General features: G+C 39.7%; 1 protein-coding gene across 2 annotated transcripts in view; it reads right to left on the bottom strand.

The window, feature by feature from the left end:
* Positions 1-24,443, bottom strand: part of spon1b (spondin 1b) — a 128,973-nt gene that overhangs the window by 21,975 nt on the left and 82,555 nt on the right. For both annotated transcript variants that reach the window (XM_085414808.1, XM_085414809.1), the window contains exons 7-11: positions 19,632-19,696; positions 16,695-16,896; positions 11,727-11,867; positions 9,619-9,694; positions 6,585-6,767 (exon numbers count right to left, since the gene is read on the bottom strand). In XM_085414808.1, the coding sequence (XP_085270934.1) occupies positions 6,585-6,767; positions 9,619-9,694; positions 11,727-11,867; positions 16,695-16,896; positions 19,632-19,696 (667 nt within the window). The remainder of the gene's footprint in view (positions 1-6,584; positions 6,768-9,618; positions 9,695-11,726; positions 11,868-16,694; positions 16,897-19,631; positions 19,697-24,443) is intronic.

The following is a 24,443-nucleotide window of genomic DNA, read 5'->3' as shown; positions in this document are numbered from 1 at the left end:
CCTTAACTCTCTTTTAATAAGGCGAGTTGCCTGAGGGACAGTCTTATTCACAGCAGGGGCCTTCAGGGAGTGGAAGTCAATATGTATGACCTCGCTGTGTATCAGCTGAAAAGTGAACTGCAGCTTCTCGAACTTAACAAGGTTCCACTCTGGTATATTTTATCACTATTAGCCAGAATGGTGCTTCGGGATCTCCCTGTTCTTCACTTACAGAGAGACGCTGTATGAGCCATCTTGTTCCAACACCTCTTCTGAGAATAGCGACTAAGACAGTGAATCAAAAGTGACAAAAGGGAGTCAGATACAAAGAGATCGTTTTGTAAGAATTTTTTTAAAAGAAGGAGCGAATGAACTTCAAGCAACTTAGCATGGGTTTTTCTTTTTTTCTTCTTTTTGGAAATGTATAAGCCTCCTACCAAACTGAGAATAGTGTTACTTATCAGAGGTGGCCTAATAAAGCAGAGCGAAGTGAATCATTAATAAAAGATACAGGTATTTGAAGCTTGGATGAGGCCTCTAGAGAGCCAAAATATTTCCCAGGAATATTAATCACCCTTGGAGGCGGCCTCTATCCAGCCCCAGCATGAACCCTGCAATTATCCATCTCCCACTGCACACTAACGGAGCGCTAAATGAAAACAAAGGAGAGGCGCTCAGGAACAAAAAGCTATCCATGTTGCTGGCTGGTAATCAATAAGAGGAGTAGTGAGGGGTGGAAGTGTGTGCATGTGTGTGTTAGAGGCTTGTTGAGCCTTGAACAGCTGGAGCTTCACTAGTTTGAGGCCTTGTAGACATCCTGGGAGCAAAAGAAGAAGAGCGAGGAGGTGGGTGGGGAGCAGACAGGCGCTGACTTTACTGCCTCCCAGTATTTGTTCCAAACTGACAACTTCACCGAAAAACGGGTAAAAGCAAACTTCCGAAGTTTTCTGCTCGTTTGTGTGCTTGCTGTCATTTTTTTTAAGCAAAGGTCCATCAACTCTGACTGAAATCAGACGAAAAAGTTTCTCATTTGGCAAGAAGAAAGAGAAACTGAGAGTAGGAGGAAAGAAATGTGGAAAAAGTTGAAAGTAATTTGATAACCTAGATTAGCGTGAACTGCCAGCTTAGTAAATATGTTTGTGTGTGTGGGCCCTCACTTTGTGTCAGACTGATAATTGGCTTCCCGCACATACACAATCCTCCACTTGCTCTTATTAGCTTTAACATAAGATTGAAAGCACGGTGCTTTGATTTCTTTTAGAGATAAACACAATCAAATCCTGATTTAAGTATCCTGGATGCAGCAGGCCATCCGGCACCAAGACCTGATCCACATAATCTTTTATGTTTGAGTGAAGTAATTAGGGTATCCAATTACCAGTGTTTACTCTGTGTGATTAGGGATTTCCTGTATTTTGTCACATATTCCCTTGATGAAACTATATAAACATATCTTCAGATATGCGTGGCCTTTTTCTCAAATGGAGCTTTCATAGTAGCTAGCTGGAGATTCACTTTTTAATGACAAAGGTGCCACCTGTTTCCTTCCATAAGCGCACAGTAATCCCTCATAACAATAACCTAAACTGTCACAATGGAATTTAGGTAGAAAATAATTTCACCGGGCTGTGAAATATAACCAAGGGAACAAAATTCAATTGGTTTAAGCCACAATGAACCACCCAGAGTCACTGAGTGCGGTTTGTTTTTGGAATAAGATAAATAGCGAAGCTTTAATCTGCTTATTTCGAGGGTTCACTGATTGCCCCTCTTGTTGATCCGATTTTAATGTCTCAAACTCTAAAAGGATTAGGACACAGGAAATGCAAACTTTTTTTAATGCAATATTACAAAATTGTGTTTTGATTCATTTAGTACAATTTGTGACTGTGACATTCCACGTGTCGTTGCTCTGTTAATTTCTGTAATTATTGTTTGTGTATTATTATATTTTTAACTTCGTCGCTATTAAGTTTAGGTTTAGGTCCACTTGAAACAAGCTGAACATTTCAGTAATGAGACTGAGAGCCAGAGTAGTCAATGTCGTAGCTGTGAAATGATGACTCGGCTTAATGGCAAAGAGAAAAAGCAATGAGCCCAGGTGGTGTAGTGTCCAGGTTTCCTGTAGTGAGGTCTCTGCCCTCTCTTCAGGGGAACACAAATGCATTTCACTTGTGTTTTTTAGGTCAGGACACCTTTACAGAATACAAAAACTTCCTGCTAAAGCTAATCTTTGAATAGTGTGATGAGCTTTTTTAACAGACTGAATTTGAAATTGTGAAGAGAAGAGACTCATTAGTTTGTTGAAGCATTTTTAAAAATGGTTGTTGTCATGTTAGTTATACATTCAGTCACTTACATTACAATTTCTATTCCATCGGACATGAGATTTATTTTTCCAAACCAGCCACGAGAAACCAACTTATCTATCTGGCATTACCATTTTAAGGGGGCACTGATGTGTAACCATGCCAACATACTGGTTTTGCTAAGGTTTGATGATGTGGATCAGAGTGAGGTAAAAAACAGTTCAGCACTCCCCAGCTTTCCTCTGGGTGCAGAAGACAAGTGAGTGTTGGCTGCTTTGATTATTGCTGTCGTAGAGCACAGGTTGAAAATGCTTAACAATTTAACATCAATGAATATAACTCTGGTTATACAACCTGTGTAAAATGTCAAGAAAACACCTGCTAACTGTTTAACCACAGTTAGCAACAGTTCATTCTTTTCTGATACAGGATTCTAGCTTTTCAACAGCACTGAGTCTTCTTTGTCGTAGTTTTCATTCTGGCTGAAATACACACAGACATCCATGTAAATGATGTCTGGATGGGAGCATATCCTCTAAAACCTGTATATACCTTTCAGCACTGATTGGCAGCTTGACCATCTGCAAAGGCACAATGTGGATGTGCATAAAGCAAAGAAGAAACTGCCTCTCTGAGATGCTCTTTTTACACCCAGTCATGTTACTGACCTGTTGCCAGTTAAGCTAATGAGTTGGTTTTCAGTACCACTTACATTTTCATTTACACTGTTTCCGTATCCCAACTTTGGAGACATGTTGCGGTCATAAAATTCAAAATAAACCAATATATTTTATGACATAAGTAAATGTCTCAGTTTAAATATTTGTTCTTTTGTGAGTACAGTTTGGACTTTAATCGTTGAATTCTTTATAGTTACTTTTTACACAGTGTCCTAACATTTTTGGAATTTTAGTGATTTAGTGATTAATCAGAGTTCAAAAATTACACTTTAGCATCTTTAATAAATTTTAATAATTTTAACAACTGAATGAAATTTCAAAATTGTGGTTAACCTGAAATCTCTATTCAAACTTTTGGACCCAAGAAAGTCGCAAACTAAATACCATTTGGCCTTATAAATACACTATCAGCATTATTAGTGCCATTTTACATACTGGGGATCTTAACACCTGACAAATTTATATTTATTTATTATTACAGATCGTAATTTATGTTGATAACTTGGTTAAAAGATGCTTAAAGGATTTGTGAATGTGTTCACTGCAGTAGTACATTTAGTTGAAGATCAGATTGAAACTGAGATTTGAGCCGATTTATGTCACTCAAGGAATTAACAGCAACTTTTAATTTATTTTACACTAGGGGGCAGCAGGAAGACACAAACAATGCTGATTTGGCTTGTGGCAAACTTACTAGTCATAATAACGTACCTTTTTGAAATGAAACAAGGGTCGAGAATATAACAATAAACACAAAAATAAACAGACATTATATAACAGAAATGTTTTTTAATTTTTTAAATCTTTTGTTTCTGTTGTACTGGCTTAAAGGACCAATAACAAGATCATACTGGAAGCCAGAAGTCCAAAACTCTAAAAGCACATTTTTAAGAGGGAGTTCATTTAGTTGTGTTGCACAGATACTTAAACAGTCCTCCAGTTGTTCTTATTAGCTTTAACAGAACAATTTAAGCTTGTTTTGACGTGTGCTGCATGTGTTTGGAAAGAATATAGACATTTAATTATTCTGCTGTCACAGCATGTGGGCAGACGTGTCAAAAACAGATGGACGATGTTTAATTAAAATGCCTAATTTACTGTATAAGAAGGTATTTAATTAAAAGTAATGGTGTCACAATTTAAAGACATTAAAGAAATCTAAATTAGTGCCACTCAAGAGTTGCTCTTAACTTTTACAGTAGGAGAAAACAAATAAATGAAATAAATGTCTATTTTCCACACTGTGAAGGACATCTTTTTTTTACTTCTGAATTTGTATTTTAGATCATTTTTATAATGTTATTTGTAGAATTGTAGAATCAGGGCTCTTTAGTAGGTAAAAATCTTCTCTTTTGGCCGTCCTAAGAAGGAATTCAAAAGCAGTTACTTTAAATTTAATAAGGAAGATGAAAAATGATGTGCATTTGCATTTTGTCAGGGTTATTAGAGGTCCTTCTACACAACTGTATAAATATTATTTAAATGGACTGATTCTTATATAGCGCTTTTTTACTCTCCCGGAGTGCACAAAGTGCTGTATACAACATGCCACATTCACCCAATCACACAAGTACTGTCTCTAAACTGAGTGCTTTTCTAACAACATTCGCACACATTCACAGTCCGATGGATGCATCGGAGAGCAACTTGGGGTTAGTATCTTGCCCAAGGACACTTGACATGCAGACTGGAGGAGCCAGGGATCGAACCACCAAGCTTCCAATCAGTATTTGACCTGCTCCTGAGCTACAGTCACCCGATATTTACTGAAATAAATCTGGCTGAGAAATCTTAATCTCTTCTAAAGCCTCCATTATTAATGCAGACAAAACTTCAACAGCCCTCAATCCTATGGACAATCTGTAGAGAGAGCTGAAGCAACATAAAAGATTTAGAGACCTTCTATAAAGAGGAGTGTGCCAGAACCCCTCCTGGTTTCCTGCCACCATTTGCTAGTAGGGATGGGTACCGGTATCCGGTGCCATTATGGCACCGGTTCTGACATAAACGGTAGTAACCAGACCGAAAAGCAGCGCACATTTCAGTGCTTTATTTCGGTGCTTTTTTTTCCTGAGCTGTGATACACTTCAGATTCTAGCCAATCATTTTACGTTTCCAAGTATAGTAGGCGGGCCCCGGTGCGTAGGTTCTTTTAGAGCAGAGCTACAGATTAAAAATGCCCAAGGCGAAGTGGTCAAAAGTCTGGCTGTACTTCACAGCAAAAGATGCAAACTCTGCAGCCTGCAACAAGTGCTTTAAGCTGATACTGTGATACTGTGCAAAGGAGGTAACTGATGAAACACCTGGCAACGCATAGCGTTTTTTTTTTTTAAAGCCGAGAAATGCGCCGTACCTACTGCTGGTGTGGTGCCTGTTATCGGACCCGGAGTTAGCAACATCCCCCAAGAACCCGAAGAGTAGAGTCCTGGCCCCTAGCCCTGCCAGTGTAGCAGAAATGATGATGATGGCAGCAGCCGTTCTTCTCTGCGTGAGTAGCTTAATGTTGTTCTGTGTAATTTACGTTGAGTAGGCTAACCACGTTATTACATTAATGTATGTAAGGTGAACTAGCAAACACCATCGAAGTTACATGCGGCTGTCTTCTTGTTTGATGGCAGATACTCCCTTCACCCTGGCCAAAAAGGCTAAAATGACCAAAGAAAAAGTGGAAAACAGCTAAACATGAGAGGTTTTTGGACAAAGTTTGTGTTTTTTCCATTGTTTAAGCACTGCTTCCAGCCAAGAGTGATACAATATGTGCCCTCTAGCTGCAGAAAAGGCTAACATTGTTATCTTTTTACAAAAAAACAGCTAAACATAAGACGTTTTAGAACAAAGTTTGTGTTCTCCATTCTTTAAGCACCGGTTCGAGCACCATTTAACCACCGGCACTGTTTCAAAAGTACCGGTTTGGTACTGGTATCAGATAAAACCTAAACGATACCCATCCCTATTTACTAGTTATGCTTTGCTTGGGGATCTTATTTCACTTAATGACATGCAAATCAATTTAAAACTTTTATGTAATCTATTCTGGGCCATAGAATGAAACTACCATAAAGTAGTATTAAGTAGCAGCCAGGTGCTGCTAATCAAATGCGCCTGATTAACTGATCATCAGTAAGTGTGATGATCTCTATAAAAGCTAAAGCTTTTGCAGTTTGCTGGTGTGAAGAATTTAAGAGTGTGTTGACGCAATGCTACAATCTTCCCAGGTATTCACGTCCTTGCAAATTCACTCCAAGGTCGGAGCGGTGCTCAGAGAAACCACAAGAAAACTTGAGCACTACATCTCAAACTTAAATATTCTCAGCTGTTTCTTTCGATTGTGGTATTATGTGTTGCTTTTAGGGATTCTTTTTAACCTACTTTACTTTGTTAGATTCGGTTCAAGTGACAGTAATCAGTCTTAGGTGCAGCTAGTGAAAGTAAGAAAAAAAGTGGTTAGTCACATTTAATTCATGAGTTAACAAATTACTTTTATCACACAGAGCCAGGTAGGCTTGAATAATGTTCTTCCCTTAATAAATGAAACTGCCATTTAAAAACTGCAGAGTGTATTTGCATGAGTTATCTGTCAAATAATACCTGTGTGTGTCTGTGTGTGTGTGTTTACCCTCTCTGCTGCATCCTGGGCCCATGCAGGGCTGGAAATCTTGAGTGTGGGGACACAGCACGCTGAGATCCAGCTGGGCCTTCAGCATCCTTTGTCTCATCCGGCGACCTTTTTCACATGTAGAGCTGCTACAAGCTGACCAGGGAGACCATCCTGAGTAGATGCACGTCTCAGGTGTGTCATCTACGAGAGAAAGATCGGGATGACTGGGAGAAGAATAATTTCATTTTTTTCAGCAAATAAATTTTCTTTTGCAAAACTTAATTTTCCCTTTCACTCCAGCAAAGTTGCTGAAGTCATTTGTCACATGCAGTGGGAGGGGTGAGGGATGAGGGACTGCACTGACATTGATTGTATAAAAACTGCATCCAAAGGTGATTACCACAGGTAGTCGACCACAAGAGGCCACAAAGTGACATCTGAGGGGGAGAGAAAGGAGCTGAAGGGAGAAGCTGGAGAGGAGTGTGATTTGTGAATGTCCTGTCCAATTATCAGTGATAGCAGAGCTATAAGAAGTAGCAGGGGTACTGGCTTCAATTAATAATGCTCCCTCAGGGCTTCAGAAAGGCAGAGAAAATGAGACGAGAGGCGAGAGAGAATATACTGCCAGGCCACAGAGACAAACGTGAGTGGGTCCAATTCTCTGGGATAAAGTGTAATGACAGGAGAATGAGGGAAGAAAGGAACTGCCAACACTAAGCGGAAGGTAAGAGGAGCGTTGAGCTGATGTGTAAGCGAAAGCATCAAAGCTTCAGGTGGACCTGGGGGATCAGCCCAAATAGATACTCGTCTCTGTAGTGTCATCTCATGCAGAGATAAGGGAGAAAGCGAGGACAGGTAGCGGAACAGAGGAGGGGAAAGAAGCAAATGGCTCATGACTGACTGAGGAAGACATTCATTAGGTGGCAGGAGATCCTTGTTAAGAATTCTGCTGTGTGGGCAAAAACCTTCCCTCTTCTCAAAGCCACTTCTAGTAGAAATAGGCTAAAACATCTACGTGCAGCATAAACAATGTCATGCGACAACCCATATATGGGCTAAAAACCGTTAAACCATTAAAAAACAGGATTTAAAAAACAGGTTACAGCAGGCAGTAACCTCTGGATCTGAAAAACTGCTTCAGTGTCTACAAACATGTGTCAGTCCTTACAGACTGCCATTTAAAACAGCACTGAAAACATATTTACAGCCTCCTTTCTGTAATTTCCTCCTTAATAACTGTACACTGGGTGGAAAAAAAGAAACACCCTCCGTGCAGCCATTCATCTAGATCTCATTTTGATTGACGGGCATCTCAAATTTGAAAGTGGAAGTCATTTTTTTATACAACTTTTATTAGTCTCTCACATCGTTGAGGAGAAATTTTGGCCCACTCTTCTTTACAAAGTTGAGTCAGTCATTTGATGTGGACTGGGACAGAGGTGGACTGGGGACAACCTCTCAGTTGTGGTCCCCACCCCTTACTTTAGTGGTCCGGTCAAATTTGACCAGTTTGTTTTAATAGCTCTTAAATTAGCATAACAAACATTTTTCACCACCAAATTCAGTTCAGTGGGTCTTTCATTTGGTCGTTCAGTTCCCATTCATTTCCTATGAACACCACAGATGCAACAAGGTTGATTAAAACACTCAAAATTCAACAAAAGGGGGGTGATCATCACTTTTTTAAATGTTCAAGTGCAAAGTGTGCAGGATGTCATAAGGCCTTGAGGCAATCAGACGTAAAACACAATATTTATGAGTGTTTTAATTTGTAAATCTATTAGATTTGACCCAAACATGACAGGTACCACAGGCATCTGTGTACCATCACAGCACTTCAATTTAGGTCTGGACTTCGATTGGGTAATTGAATTCTTTGTCAGCTATTGTGTTGTAAATTTGCTGCTGTGTCTGGGATCATTGTCCTGTTTGGAACAAGCTGTTGGACAGATGGCCTCATATTTGACTCTGGAATACTTTGGCGTCCAGAGGAATTTATGTTCAATGACTGCAAGCTGCCCAGGTCGTGTGGTTACAAAAGAAGCTCAAATCATCACCCCTCCACCACCGTGCTGACAGTTGATACTAAACATTTCTGCTGAAATGATGTGTTTGGGTTGCTCCAAACGTGGTGCTGTGCATTCTGGCCAAATATCTCTACTTTGGTCTCATCTGTCCAAAGGACATTGTTACAAAAGGCTTGTGGTTTGTCCAGATGCTGATGTTTCTTTTTCCTACTATCATGAACTTTAAGATTTAACATCCAGACTGAGTCCTGTAGAGTCTGAATTAAAACAAAAACCTGTGCTTTTACAGAGGAAGGCAAACCTCGTGATCAGGTTGATTTAAATAGCAACACCTTGCTTCTACTTATCATCTTAATTCTCCTTCTTAACAATTTGTAGAAGACGCAACAGAGTCCTGTGAAAACTTTTTCACATAACTGTCTTTTCTATAAAGTTTAATGGTTGAATAAAAATAGAACTACTGTCATAACCGTCATAATGAACGTCTTATGACTTTATGCCAAACAGTTAACTCTCACAAACAGCTTTCATGTGCAGAGCCTCAGCCATCAGTGTCCAGACTGAAAGCATCTCTGCTGCATCACAGAATATCAGGTATGTTTGATAAGGGCAGGGCTTGCTCCAGACGCAACTGTGGGGGTCTGGAGCTGTGGGGCGCCCACCTGCACACAGCAGGGTGGAGACAAAGCCTTGGCAGATGTGTGTTATGACTGTGTGACCTTCCATCTGAGTCTCAGATGATACCAGTTGTGTCTGTAATGAGCTGTGCGTGCGTCCTTGATAATCTGAAGACACTGAATCCCTATTGTGGCTGCTCATTTTGCCAGGAACAAGGTTTAATAGTTAAAGTAAAAGTTTTGCGAACAAAGAGGCAAGTTCAAAGCACAGGAATGCAATATCTTATAATCATGGGGTTTGAATAATTAGTTAAACACTGAGGCTCTCGGGTAATCTACTATGTCTTGTTTGGGGTCTTTCCCTGAACAACTTTAATTAGGAAAGAATGTATGTGAGTGTGTGTTTACCTGTCTCCTTCTCCTCTTGTCCGATATCTGCTACTATGTCATCTATGGTGTCGGGGACCACATTACACTGCTCCCCCTGTGCACACGAGGAAAGATGTGACCACACACTTAAACACTATCAAAAGCATGTTGACAAAGCGTGACTTTGAGACTTTATTTCTGAAGTTAAAAATAGTAGTTTAACATAGGATGAATAACACTAATTTAAGGCAGACCGCTTATTCATTTACCCTTTTTTCTGCTGTGTATGTACGTACTATATGAATTTTAAATAATAAATTACTTCAAAGTACTTCATTTCAAAAAGTTTTTCTACAGTTGGCTCTCTATGATCTCAGTGAGATCTCACACTTACAGCCGCCCACCTACTCCTGAAATCTTTTGTTTATGAGGGCCAGCCAATCAGGAAAAAGGTTGGCCTAAAGGGAGGGAAAAGGAGCTAAAACAAGGTCCAGCAAAGGTCCCTGTAATTAGGGATAATTTTAATTGTCATGCATAGATACTTCAGTATCTTCACTGCAGTGAAGTATCTTTGCATGGGAATGTAAAGATGCTTTATGATACTTCAAAAAGCAGTGGAAAAACTGCATGGGTCACATGAGGCAAGACTAGTACCTGTGCTGGTGAGCTAATTTGCAAGCAGGTTTGTCATCTGCTGACCTTCACTGGCTTTGCTAACCATTATTACAACACAAACTCAGATTCTAACAAATCCCACAATTAACATAAAAAGCTCACTGATGGCTGTGTGTGTGTGTGACTGGCATTTTTATTAGTCAGATTCAAAACTTTTTTTATGTTAACTTTAAAGTTTAACCATCTACAGCAGGTGTCAAACTCTGGCCCGCGGGCCAAATTTGGCCCGCAGCCTAATTACATTTGGCCCGCGAAGCCACACCAAATTACTATTAGAGCTGGCCTACTGGTATTATACAGCTAATATTTATATTGTTTAGTATTAAGCTTTGTTTGTTCCATATTCAGTTTTCCAGCAAAACTTATTTGAGTCCATAAGAAAAGATTCATTCTTATATCTGGAGGGAGATTTTTTTTTTTCAATAAATATTAATGTTAGCCCGCGACTTTGTTCCAGTTTTGAATTTTGGCCCACTGTGTATTTGAGTTTGACACCCCTGATCTAAAGCAAAGGCATCAACCACAGTAGAATTTCACATAATTTCCTATGAATTAAACTGTGTGCCTTTATTTGTGGTTGGGATTCAAATTTCCCTTATTTCAACATGAAATAAGTTAGGCGTGAAAGTACACATAAAATAGTACACATAAAATAGTACACATAAAATAGTACATGTAAAATAGATAAGAGCCAAAGTCAAAATCGCTATTGGCATTGTTAGGATGCCTGGGTCGTTGACCCAGGGTATTTGAGTTTATTATATTATTTATACTTTTTAGTCTTTGGTTTCTTTAAGTTCTGTCTTATGGTTTATGTCTCTGTCTTCTTTAGTTGCTCTGTCTCCCCTATCACCTGTATCCCCTTGTCTAGTTCGCGTCTCTGTGTATCCTTAGTTCCTATATCCCCGTGTTCAGTCAGTGTTTGTGTCTGTCCTGGTCCCACGTCTCTGTTCCCTCTGTAGTGCCTGCATGTGAGTCTGTGTTATGTGTTTCCTGTTTTACTTTGAAGGTCTCTGTCTTATCTCAGTGTGTTCAGTTTACGCTTCCTTTTGTCTCGTCAGTTCTGATTTGCCCCAGCTGTGTTTCCCTCCTGTTACCCATTCCCTGATTGCTCCCTCTGTGTACTTAAGCCCTGTGTTTCTCTATGTCAGTGTCGCGATCTACCGTTTACCAAGCTGTGTGTTCTGTCAGTCCTCCGGTGTTAGTTTATTTTGATTGTTTCCAGTTATGTTATATTTGAGTTTAACATTAAAGCGGTTTTGAGTTCACATCTGTCTCGGGAGTCTGCACCTTGGGTCCTATCCCTGTCCGCACACAGCCCTCACCTAACAGGCATCTGTTTCTGCCAAATTTTTATATTAAACAACAGTGTAAGAATCGGTCCCTTTAAGGTCTCACCACAGTAAAAAGCTGCAATGTATAGTTGTGTTTATTTGAAGCCCTAAACACATTCACACAGATGAAATTTTTACCTTTCTAGCAATGCGTTCCACCACTACCCTGGCCACAGGGGTGATTGCTCCGCCCTCTGGGTCATAGAACGGGCTCTGGAGGTGGTCCAAACTGGTCAGAGGTCGGATCTTCTCCTGAGGAACGGTGGGCTTGTTTGGTGACTAAAAGAGGCAGAAGAAAGGGTGTCGATGAGCTTATAAGGTGTTTAACATGAACTATAAAAAATAATAAAGCATTTATATTATAAGTGATAAAATACATGTACACGCTGACAAACCTAATGATATTAATTTCTATTATGTTTTAGATGTTTTATTGGTTTAAACATTATATAGATTGCTGCATCCCTCTTTTATGCTTTTAGTAATCTCTCTGGGCAAAAATATTCCACCATAGCAAAACTAGACAGATGCTATCGCCCAACTAAAGGCAGACCTGCTATACTGAAATCCCAATCAAAGGGATCTTACTTTTCACTTTTATCTCCCTAGGTAGATGTCACAGAGTTTCAACGTGAATCTAAAGGTGAATCAGCTCTGACGGCTCTTTAACAATCAGGGGAAAGCGGACGTGTCCAAATAATATGCAATGGCTAAAGAACGGGTCGTGAACTGAAAGAGAGCTATTCACACTCTCCCATATTAGGATTGAGCAAAGCACTTGGTCTAAGAAGAGATGGTGTCCTAGAGGAAAACATCTGCTCTCCTATATTGTGCATCCAAAATGCCAGAAAGAAGAGAGTCCCAGTCCTCCACTGAGGAATGGTTAGAGTAATTAAAGTTAAACAGCAAATATTTAGGGCATGGCAATTACTTGTGGGACAAGAATACTAATCCAATAGCGGCCTATTGTGAATGCATGTCTGTGAAACAGGCGTTTAAAACGGGAACAACATAATTCTTCTTGAATGAAACAAACAATACAGAAGTGGCTTATTCATAGTAGAATAATTTAAAAAATGAATAGCAACACAATAGCTTTTTGATTTTGATTTTCCATTCTGTTCCAAAATGGAAAGGTGGGGAAGTAAAAAAGGCGTGAAAGATCTTATCGAGTCGCAGATTTTCCCATAAACCACCTGGTCTACAGCTTCATTTCTGTTTGATCTCACCATGCATCATTTATATCCATTCAAACAGACCCTTAATAGGAGATACTTTGTTTCCAGGTATGTGTGTGTCATAGCATGTGTTGCCATGTTCAGTGAGGAGATAAAAACATGTAACAATAATGAATTATTCTCTGTGTTCTCTCAAGTTAACACCGTCCTGTTTTGATGTATTTTAATATATTCAGCACCAGTAAATAAGCCATTAGAGGAGGTACAAAGTTACACTCACATCTCCACTGCAATAGTGTTAATGATTCTCTTCATAACTCTAGCATGGTGACGCTTTGGCGCTGTGTTGGAGCTATGCAGAGCTTTGCAGGTGCACATCTACATGTTAGAGTTGTTTATTGCCACCACAGAAGATGTTAAAATTAACAGGAAATGATTTAAGCTTTACTTTTAATTCAAAGGTTATAGGAATTAGAGCCATAAAAAAAATCTCCACTTTGATATAGTTATACATATATTATATCCAGTACAGGTCCATATTGGCTTGGATGTCGCCCAGATTAACAAGGTCCGCGTCAGGTGTTGAGGAATCAGGACACCCTGATGAGAAGTGCGCTTCTGGAACAAGATGGCATAGGTGGGTAAGAGATGAAAATAGGGTGCTGTTGGAATTTTACTACACAAGTAATCCGAGAGGAACGGGTTACATGAATAGCATGAGTGACCTATGGAATCTTAGACACCCAGGATCCAGATTGACGGCAAAACAACTAGTAGCTCAGTGTTCCAACATTAGGAAGAAGGAACTGCTCTCACAGCTGGAGATTGATGAGGTACAACACAAATGCTACAGCAGCAACCTCCCTGAACAGGGTCCAGTAACCATCACAGTGGCAGACATCCAAGAAAGGCAGGAAGAGTTGGACAGCACCAGGCCCTGACATGGTTCAGCCAAAAACCTACCTCAGTACCACATGGCAGCTCCTGTCAGGCATCATAGTGGCTAAAGGTTGTCAACAAAAGAATTGTGGTTACTGTAACTTATGCATGTTATGTATCTGCTTAACGCAAGAGGGGGTGTGACACCCTGACATATGAAACATTTTAAGTATGCTTTCTAGTGGGGATTTATGCTGAGGATTGTGATGGTGTATTTCTTCCCACACGTGTGTTTAATAAAATCATTGGTTGTTTGTCTCACACCTCAATCACAAATCGGGACAATGATCAGGCACATGGCTACAATACATGAGCAGGGCACAGAAAGGAATTGGCAAGAATACCAGAGGAGCAAAACACTGACTGACCAACCTGTGCACTGCCTGGATTGATTACAAGAAGGCCTATGACTCAATGCCCCACACCTGGATCCTGGAATGCCTAGAACTGTACAAGATCAACAGGACCCTAAGAGCCTTCATCAGGAACTCAATGGGGATGTGGCGTACAACATTAGAGGCCAACTTCAAGCCCGTAGCACAAGTCAGCATTAAGTCCGGGATCTACCAAGGAGATGCTCAGCCCCCACTGCTGTTCTGCATAGGCCTGAACCCGTATAAGATCATTAACAAGACTGGCTACGGACACTGACTGTGGAATGATGCAATCGTAGGCCACCTCCTCTACATGGATGACATCAAGCTGTATGCCAGGAGTGAACGAGACATCGATTCAGTGAAGGTAACAGTCGTCCCAGTGGTAATCGGAGCGCTAGGTGAGCGACTCCCAAGCTAGGCAAGTGGCTCTACCAGATCTCAAGAACAACATCCGAGATCTCTGTCCAGAAGAGCGCAGTCGTAGGAACAGCAAAGACACTGCGCAGGACCCTCAAGCTCCCAGGCCTCTGGCAGAGGACCCGAGCTTAAAGGATAGACCGCCTGCAGGAGCGAGAGGGGATTTTTCTTTTAAATATAATGTATCAAGTTCAAGCTTGGCAATGTTGGCTTATTAAATGACCATGTACAAAAGACTCTGTTGCCTTGGTTACTGGTTGAATTCATATTATCCTCGCATTTGCTAAACTGAATAGCTTTCTTCCATCTGCTTAACGTCATTTCCCTGCTTACTTTCTCCTACATGTCCACTGGATTATCTAACTAAGACCAAAATGTAAAAAGAAAACCATTTTCTTCTTACATTTTGGTTGAAAAAAAAATTGTATTTGTGGAAGAAACAAAAAACAATAAAAACAGCTTCACTAATGTCTGCAAACACAAAAACTGCAAAAGCATTTTTGTATAGTTTATGAGAAAGTGTCTGGAAGACTACGTTCCTCCATATGTCTGCATGTGGGTGGCAGGAATTCAATGTCTGATGTACAGGACGATGCATTCATTATCTCGTAGTAAAACTTTTACAACAATACATTGTTTTTACCCAAGAAGACATTATCGGCTTGGAATGTGTGCCATTTAAGGACAAAAAAAAAAAAAAACAGCAGGGTCTAGGCAATGCATAGTTACATATATTACTTGTGTTATAGCCCACATTTTATACAAAGGCTGACTCATACACAGAATAAAAGAACATGGTTACAAAAATAGCTCACTACTGCTCAAAGTTACATGTTTTTAATGAGGAAACTGTATACTTTGTGTATACTTCCTTTTGAAAATGGTGAGTAAATTGACGACACTTTTATTAATGTCCCTAATTTTATAACTTCGAATACACGTGCATATACAGACAAAAACCTTGAATTATATGAATGTGAGTGTCAGTGTCAGTTAGAGCGCTTAGGTAGAGACTATGTGATAAAAGACTAAGAAGAAACACTTCCATGTTTACAAAGTAACAGACGTGAGTTGAAAGAGGACTGGTTCTATGTAAGTGAGGTTTTTGAAAGGTATTTACCACCTCCACTCTGCAGGGTAAGCTCCTTGCTTATTCATGAGCTTGTAAACTATAAATAAATCCCTTTAGTCTCCAAACGGTGGGTTAATATGGATGAGCACCTTTCATTCCAAAAATGAAGAAAACTAAAGAAGTCTCTCAGAGTAACAGACAGGTGAAAGTCGAGAGTGCTGTGATGTGATGAGACAATTTGCTATAAATTCTGTTTAATGCCAGCACAGCCGCACAGCACTAAACCTTCTAATAACAGGCAATAAACAGTTTTATCTCTTAGAATTCACTTGAAGATATTATACTGCGTAGTCCATCTGATCTGGTGTTAAAAATATATGTAAATATTTGGTCTGGTCAGAACATCATGGAGTATTACACCATGTCTAGAGGTATGCCACAAGCTTGTCTGCTGGAGGTGCAGCGTGCTAAGAGTGGAGCCTACATGCTGGACCCCATGTTGATTAAAGAAAAGTTAAAGATTGATCTGCCACATTTGCCCTCCTGCACGAGCTGATGTTGAGCATTTGATGCTACATAAAAAGGCATATTTCTTAAAGCTAATTGTCCCATAATTCCTTAATGATTCCTGTGGCAGTTTTGTTAAACTGTGACAAATCTTCGACGCCTCTTCTGCCTGTCGCACTTTACAGGTGTCTTCTAGTGGCAAAAACGTTTGAAATAAATAGAAAGGTTCTCCGAGAGTGTTTTCAACCAAGGCCAATGCCTTATTTCACAATTTTAGCGAAAATGATCCAGATACTCAGAAAATTTTCATGGGATGAAATCACCTCAATCGGGGGTGGATGTCGCTCAGGAGGTAGAGCAAATCACTTGCTTATCGTAACGTTGGCGGGTCGATCAAATATCCCTGGGAAACATACTATTCCCAAGTTGAATGTTTGCAAATGTGAGATACACTTACATAGAAAAAGTGCTTGTATGAATGGGAGAATGAGGCAAGTTGTATAAAGAGCTTTGAGTTTGCATTTGCATCAACAGTTATTAACTTTAGCCTGGCACCTTTTATGTGATCTTGCTAACCAACAGCAAAGATCACACTTGTAGAATCAGGATACACCACCTCATATGTGACGCCACTGTCAGTGCCTGCATCCCACGGGATGAGGTCTGTCTCCAGTCTCTGGACCCAGCCACACTCCTTGGTACAGAGGTCCTCTCCTGACAGCCCCACATTCCAGTCTGGGCTGGGCCCGAGCATGGTGAGGAAGGACATCAGGTGACGTGTCCGGTCTACGGAAAACTCTGCTGAGGGAGCTGCTCGCCTAGGAATGGTGGTGGAGAAAGAAATCACAGAAGGTAAATAATTCAAAGCATATCCTAAGTACTACTGTAATGGCAGAGCATAATAATCTCATCATTATATCCAACATTCAGCTGTTGCAGTTTCAGTGAAAAACAGCCAGTTTTGATGTCATGACCTCTGATCTATGCTGCACTGCTAATTGCTCGATAATTGAGGCTCTAAAATGTCCAATTAGCGACTGAAAATTGCTCATCATTACATATTCGCTTTGCAAGTCCAAACGGTAGTGAAAGCACTAAAGCTACTCTGATTACAATAAAGTAAGCAATTTGAACTTTCTTTTAAAAAGACAAAACAAATCTTCTTAATTATCATGTATTAGCAGAGACATATGTGCAAACACAAATATTTCAGAATCACCTGACAAGTCTGCAAACAAAATACAACAAAATGAGCCAATGCTTCAGACGCCCAGTGAGTGTGTGGAGGTATAGCTGTGCAAGCATGTGTGTGAATGTTCTCATTAGTAAATATAATAGTGGCACAATATATCGCAAATGACAGACAACGCTAGGAGGGGTAATTAAACAGATGTTTAGTGAAAGATACAGTACATTAGTGTGTGTATGCGTGTGCGTGTGTTCATGCTCATGCAGTGCTGAGGGCTACAATTGTGATAAGTTTCTAATTGCTCTTGAACTAATTCCAAAGAGAGCACAGGATGCCAGAGTGTGGAACTATTCAAGTGAGCCTGGCTTTGGAGAGGCGCATAAAGAAAACCGTCATAAAACAATTACGAGTATGTTTATTAAAATGTATGCATTACATTACAATAGTATCTGAATTTTAATTATAATACAAAGTTCACTGAGTGTGTCAGAAATGAAACTTTTAGCCAACGTTTAGATACTTATCCTGCAAATTAAGAATTTAATACTGCTCATCAGGAAGATTAGCTTTCGTTTTTTTGTCATTTGCGGAGAGGTCACGATGTCTTGAAATTGCCACCTGGTAATCAGTAACAAAGACAGAAATATGAATCTCGTTCCGCTTTGTCTTTTGAAGACAAAGAAGTAAATCAATAAAAACTAATTCTTTGCTGCGTTGCTTCAAACCAGACAGATTATTTTATGCTTTACAAAACAGACACTTTAAAATAATTTTGGCTTGAAGGAACAATCTTTTCAATTGGACAGATTGATTTAGGGCCTAGAAAGTAACATATTTTTATAAATTTACAAAACCAGGCATTTCAACTACAGGAGATGCAAACTGCCCTGCAAAACAACGGTGCACCTACCAACAACAGTGGCCGGAGTTGGCCAAGCCAAAGATACATAAACATGGGGACAACATTTTACATTCAGGAAAAAAAACATGCAAACGGCACTATTATGTCTGGTTAAATGTTCCCTAGCAAATACTGCACGTATAATGTACGAGGAAGTGAGATTAATGGGCTAGTGAGATTTGTCTCCTAATGGAGACTCCCTTTAAACTTGGCTAACTCAACATGATAAATAACGGTAAACACATAACCCAGTCCCAATTTTGGCTTAATATCAGCTCCAAGCACCACATTTTCACTGCTTTCTTTCCTGGGGACATGTTGTAAGATAAGTATATATTTCCTGGTGAAGGAATACACATGCTACCTGGTAAGCCACACATTAGTATCAACACAAATGGAACCTTGCAGCAGGGCAAACTGTATGAGTCACAAACAGATGGTATAAAGGATGGATGGAGCTTCTGGTTCAAAGGTGAAGCCAACATGGAAGTGGCTAAAACCTGACAGCCTTTTATTGGCCACCAGGTGGCGATACCTGTGGCTGCAAAAAGACTTTCAGTCCTCTAGAGCAGCAGTCCCCAATCGGTTTAATGTCAGACAATATTTTCACGGACCGGCCTTTATGGTGTCGCAGATAAATACAACAAAATAAAATGATACGACCAAGGCAAAAACTGTGGTGCTGTATTTTGTAAATATAATAATAAATGCAAATTCACTGTGTAATTGTGTAACTTTATTAGCAGCGTCCTCTTGTTTTGTTTTCGCTTGGTCCAAAGTTGCTGCTTTCATTCTACACTGCTATTAACTAAAGGTAGGCCATCTATCAGCAAGAAGAAAAAAAAAAAACAATAAATACAATTAATTTCACTTTGATCGAGTGAAGAACTAAATTGATTTCCACTGTTTTGAATTGAATGAATCAAATAGCCTATAATCAATGTTCAAGTTTCGAATTTTCCACTCCAACGTTCAGCTTTCACACAAACAGTAAAATAAATATGTTCACTTGTAAACTCAAAAGATTAAGAATTTTCTGCAACACTGTTCTCTTATTTGCAACCAGTGTTGCTTATTGTTTTTAAATTGTTTGACCTTCTTTATATCGCCTATTGTGTCTGAAGCGCTCCATCTGTCTATTTTGTAGAGAAGAAGAGTCAAACGTCATATTAACCCAGATTAACAAAAAAGGTTTAAAAGTCAATAACTATGTTCAGGATACCCAAGGTCTCTGATTGGGGTTCTTTTTTTTTATCATTTTGTCAGCTAATACAATGTTAAGGTAAATAATAAATAATACACAAATAATTAGGTAATAATAAAGTAAAATAAAAACTTTAATCAAGAATTTGATTTTATGGCTGATGTTTCACAGGTTCAATTTAAATTTTCAATATTTCCAACCACATCTTTCCAAGATGCACCTCACACTTGAGCAAAACTGACACTGTAGATATACTTACAGGTTGAGAGGCTGCCACGCAGGCCACTGAGCCTTCGTTTTAATGACGGTCAGTACTTCATCTCCCTGCAGAGCGAAAGATAGAGAGACATTTACAAGAAGTCATTTGTCACTAAATGGATGACTGTAAAGGGACAAAAAAGAAACATTGAAAGAGAAAAGGACAAAATTGACAAATTGACATGACTGAGGGTGAGTACTCCCATCCAAGGACAGCAAAGCGTATTCCACTTTTCAAAGGCTTAAGAGCCTGGACAAAGTGTGTCTTATCAGGACAAAATGACTCAATGCTGTCTTATAATAGCTGTCTGTCATTCTAGCACAGAGCCACACTTTATACTCTGCGCAGCACCCACCACTCTCTATAGTCTCTCGGTAGCATTATGGCCACTTTATGGACCGCGCAACACATTATCTATCATAATGCATCTCATCCAATTATTCAGCCAAAAGCAGGAAGACAAATGATGAATTTAGTGTGGCGCAGCACTTAATTAGAACTGAATTGGAAAGTCGAAATGTGCCCTTTCTGCTTTAATAAGAGCCTTTATTGTGTTTTCTCCACCTCCATCTTTTGTCTCTTTCTCCTTAAAAGACAAACACACACAGACACACACCGACACACACACACACCGACACACACACACACGCGCGCACGCAGTAACACACACACTCTTGTTTTCTCCTCACTGCCCCAGGGAAGAGAGGAGGCTTTCAAGGCGACTGTAGAACCTTCAGTCAACCAGAAAAAGGGATTTTTTTTTTGTTTTGGCATATCCCAAACTGATTCAGTTGTGTGTGTGTGTGTGTGTGTGTGTGTGTGTGTGTGCGCGTGTATCTTGGTCGGTTGGTTGTTGGGTGTGCGGGTGTTTGCATGTGTATGTACATGGAGGAAAACTGGTGTAGAAGCAAGTGTCCATCTTCTCTTGAGAGTCGCCCGGGGCTCTGTGACTTCTTTGGCTTCAGACCCCACCAACCTCCTCTCCCTCACACACACACACACACACACACACACACACACACACACACACACACACACACACACACACACACACACACACACGCAGATATTTATATGACTACAAAGAGCCAGAGGAGCGGAAATGCAGTGCCATCTCCAAAAGCTGCCATGATGGACTCAAAAGAGACAGACTCATAAATAGAAGGACACATGAGCCATGAACGGATAACAACACAGAAAGGGCGTCATCCACAGAGACAGCAATAATATATGCGTTTTTTTCATATTTTCACTTGAAGCAAATCTGCTTTTTGTGTTTCTTTCACGAATCCACAGCAGCTCCACAAAGTTCAATTAAAAACAAAAGCTTAGGAGAAAAACAATTTTGTCATGATGACAAAAAAAAAAGTATCTTGATTGTATAATAGACAACAGAATGCTTTGATTTTATCATCCATCAGCATATTAATACACAAGCTCTCCTCGTTTATGTGGCGCTTTCTTCCAAAGTCATATAAGATAGGAAATGATCCATGCTACAGCAGCTTGGTGTGTCACTGAATAAATGTTTTCTCTGTTGCTTTAATGAGACACAGAGCAATGACTCATTTCACTTTTCAGTGTCATTTTAGTTTAACTTTAGCTACTGCTCTCACACTGACAGAGGATGGTTTAGGAAAATCCAACAAATCCTCATCACAGAGTCTAAAACAAAACCGCAGTGTCCCCATCAACTGGTAGCACAGAGATATGCAAAAAGGCTTCCATTAGAATCTGGATACGATGGCAATGGCAAAACTGGACACAGATAACTCTTTTTTAACAGCCTGATAAAGTCTGGATTTGGAAGCCGACTGGGTGGCAATAGAGAAAGCCACAGCGTTTGGGTGCTTTGAGTATTGCCCTTTAATTTGTGTTCGCTCTGTTTAGCTGTGTTTGGGTTTACACACCACAAGCCAAGGAGTACTTTACAAGGATCCACATTTGATGAGTTCAGGGTGACCAAGCCGTCTCACTATTGCCAAAAAAACATGGTGTGTTCGGGTGCCAAGTACAGAGAACTGGAAAAACATTAACACATTTAATTACCAACATTTAGAGCCATTTAGTTTTGGATGATTAGGGACAAGTTATAGACAAAAGTTAGTGTCAGTTTGCAAGCAGACCAACGTTTACAGAAGATTTGAAGGGAGAGAACAACTAAAACTTATTCTTACTGATAAAATGACAGTTTATTTGAGTTGCTGACTGGTTACCAATCAGTTTGTAGAAGATTATTATATCTCTTTTATTGTAAAAGTTAATAAATGCTGTGTAGAACATTTATAAATATGTAAGGTTATTTTAAAGGTAAACCAGACATTTATAAGACTTTTTACTAGTTATTTATCCATGCATACAAAAAGTCGTTGGTTAAGTTTTTCAAAAGATTGGGTTTTTGGTTCAAACATGATGTGTGTGGAGTGAGACTGGTCACACTTTTGCACCTTGTGTGCATCTCTGAGACATCAGCAGCTTGGACTAAATGGAAATGACACAGGGCTCGCTGACCTGGCAAGAGGGATTCTCGTGATCTTGTGAATCGCATAAAGAATTCAGCTGCCTCAGATGGTAATGGGTCAAAATTGTCCAGCAAAGAAGGAAAGAAAAATGCATGTGGCTCATTTTGAAAAGCAGTTTCAGCATCTTTTCATATAGTTTTGCAGACTTCTTATGCCCAACAAGTTGTCAAAATTTCAACATTACATGTAATGTAATGATTCAGTCCAGGCTTTAGGAGACAACAAAGTCGTCTGTGGAAAGGTTGAGGTATTCAACACTGGTGCTGTTTACATAGGTTTTCACACCAAGGAGAAAGTGGGTGAAAGATTCTGTACATTATGTACTTTTTTTCCTGTTCAAATGACGGATAATAGGCTACTAGTTCCTAATATGAATAAACTAAACATGACTAAACATTTGTCTATGTTTCATCTTTCTTGTTTAAACATGAGAAACTCAGTAATTACACAATTTATACTTTCAAGAAACACATTCTCAGGATAAACATGATGAAGGCAATTTTCTCTGTCGTTCTTTCACCATCTGCCATTACCAGACACTCTGAATGAATACCACTTAAAATGAGAGTTGAATGGGCTACTGTACTGAAGTGCCAGGGTAACACAGTATTAGACGTCCACACACATACAGGTTGGCTAAAAACATACATGCAGAGAACTATAATAGTTTTATTACAATACATTTCTTCTTTTCGCCTAATCAACATCACAACATTTTTTAATGTCTTCCACATAGATGCACATTTACTCATGTGTGCAAAGTGTTGAACTGAGAACCCACTGTTGGGTGAGCGCTGCTCTGTCAGAGACTCAATGTCATTCGTGTTCTGTCAGACTGTACAGCAGCAGGTGTCACAGCAGTGAAGAAAAAGCTGAGGCCCAGGACACATATTACAGCAAAATTACAAAGATTAGTGAGTGACACTGCTGGCAAACTCTCGGGCACACGGAGCCGAGGCGAAAGCTTGAGGAAAATAGTGCTGTGACTCACTGCTGTCCATGCGGCATCTGAGCTGTGACAGCAAATATAACGTCTATATCTGGACAATCAGACTGATGGATGGGAAAATGGTGACAGGGTAAAAGCAAGAGACAGCGACGGAGATCTAGAGCGATGCCGACAAAATGGATAAATATGTTTTGGTTCAATTTAGGCTAAAAGAAACAGCACCCTGTTCTTGTGAAACACTCCCGCACATTTTATGGCAGACCTCAGCCAATATCGCATAATGCAAAATGCTTTGTGGAGGCTCATAGGAGATGCAAATCTTCCTGTAATGGTCTTGTTTGTTTATGGCAATTATCGTAATGGCACAAAATGACTGTGATTTAGTAATGTTTAAATGCACATTACATTTTCACGAATGTTTTCGAGGAGAAGAGAAACAGGAGAACAGAAGGACATGGATTTAGAGACGCTTGTTGGGTAAGGACAGAAAACAGGAGGGAAAGATTCTGGAGGAGGAAGAAGAAAAACGACAAGCATTCGTGAAGTGAGACAAGGAGGATGAAAGGAGAGAGATTTTAAAAAGAGCAAGGCAGGAAATGAGAAGACTGAATTTAATGGTGGAAGAAAATGACAATCTGAGAGGCTACGGACAGGATAGAGCTTAAAAAGAGATGCACACATACATTTAGTTTGATTAAAATGACCTTACCTTCATCACACTTCCCTAGCATAATAACTACTCCCTCCATGCTTGTTTTGTTCTATATTACATTTCCTCAGGTTTGGGAAGCCTTTTAAAAACAATAGCATAAGCTATTTGGGGGCAGGTTAAAGTAAAGACTGCTTTGTTTTATTTGAAATTTGTCACTAGCCTAAATTTTTGGTGATCTTGACCGTGCCATGATCATAAAAGATGGATTTTGCTATTGTAAAACAGCATCTCAGGGAGTAGTTTATTGAGGACTTGAGACACAATGAATCAATTCTCTGCACAGTTAAACTAGGCTGATCGCCATCTGATTCTAGGTACATACCTATGTCATGTACAGATATGAGACTGCAATTTAGTTGTCATCTAATTTTTGGAAGGAGAAAATTCAAAAGCAGGCAGCAGGAACAAACAGGAATTAGGATAAGTGAGAAACAAGAAGCAAGGTGGCTGGTGATGAACTAAACAGCCGAAAGATTAGGCCGCTGACAGGTGAAGTGACTAACACTGATTATCTTGTTGCAATGGCATCTGTCAAGGGGTGAATTACATTAGACAGCAAGCGAAAAGTCAGTTCTTGAAGCTGATGTGACAGAAGCCCAAAGAAATGGACAAATATGAGAATCTGGGCA

This window comes from Rhamphochromis longiceps, linkage group LG7 (assembly GCF_057381845.1).
Source record: "Rhamphochromis longiceps isolate RC_006_pf linkage group LG7, R_longiceps_female_GT1.1, whole genome shotgun sequence".
Lineage (NCBI taxonomy): Eukaryota > Metazoa > Chordata > Actinopteri > Cichliformes > Cichlidae > Rhamphochromis > Rhamphochromis longiceps.
The sequence above is the reverse complement of the archived record's forward strand: the minus strand, read 5'-3'. Positions and strand labels throughout refer to the sequence as shown.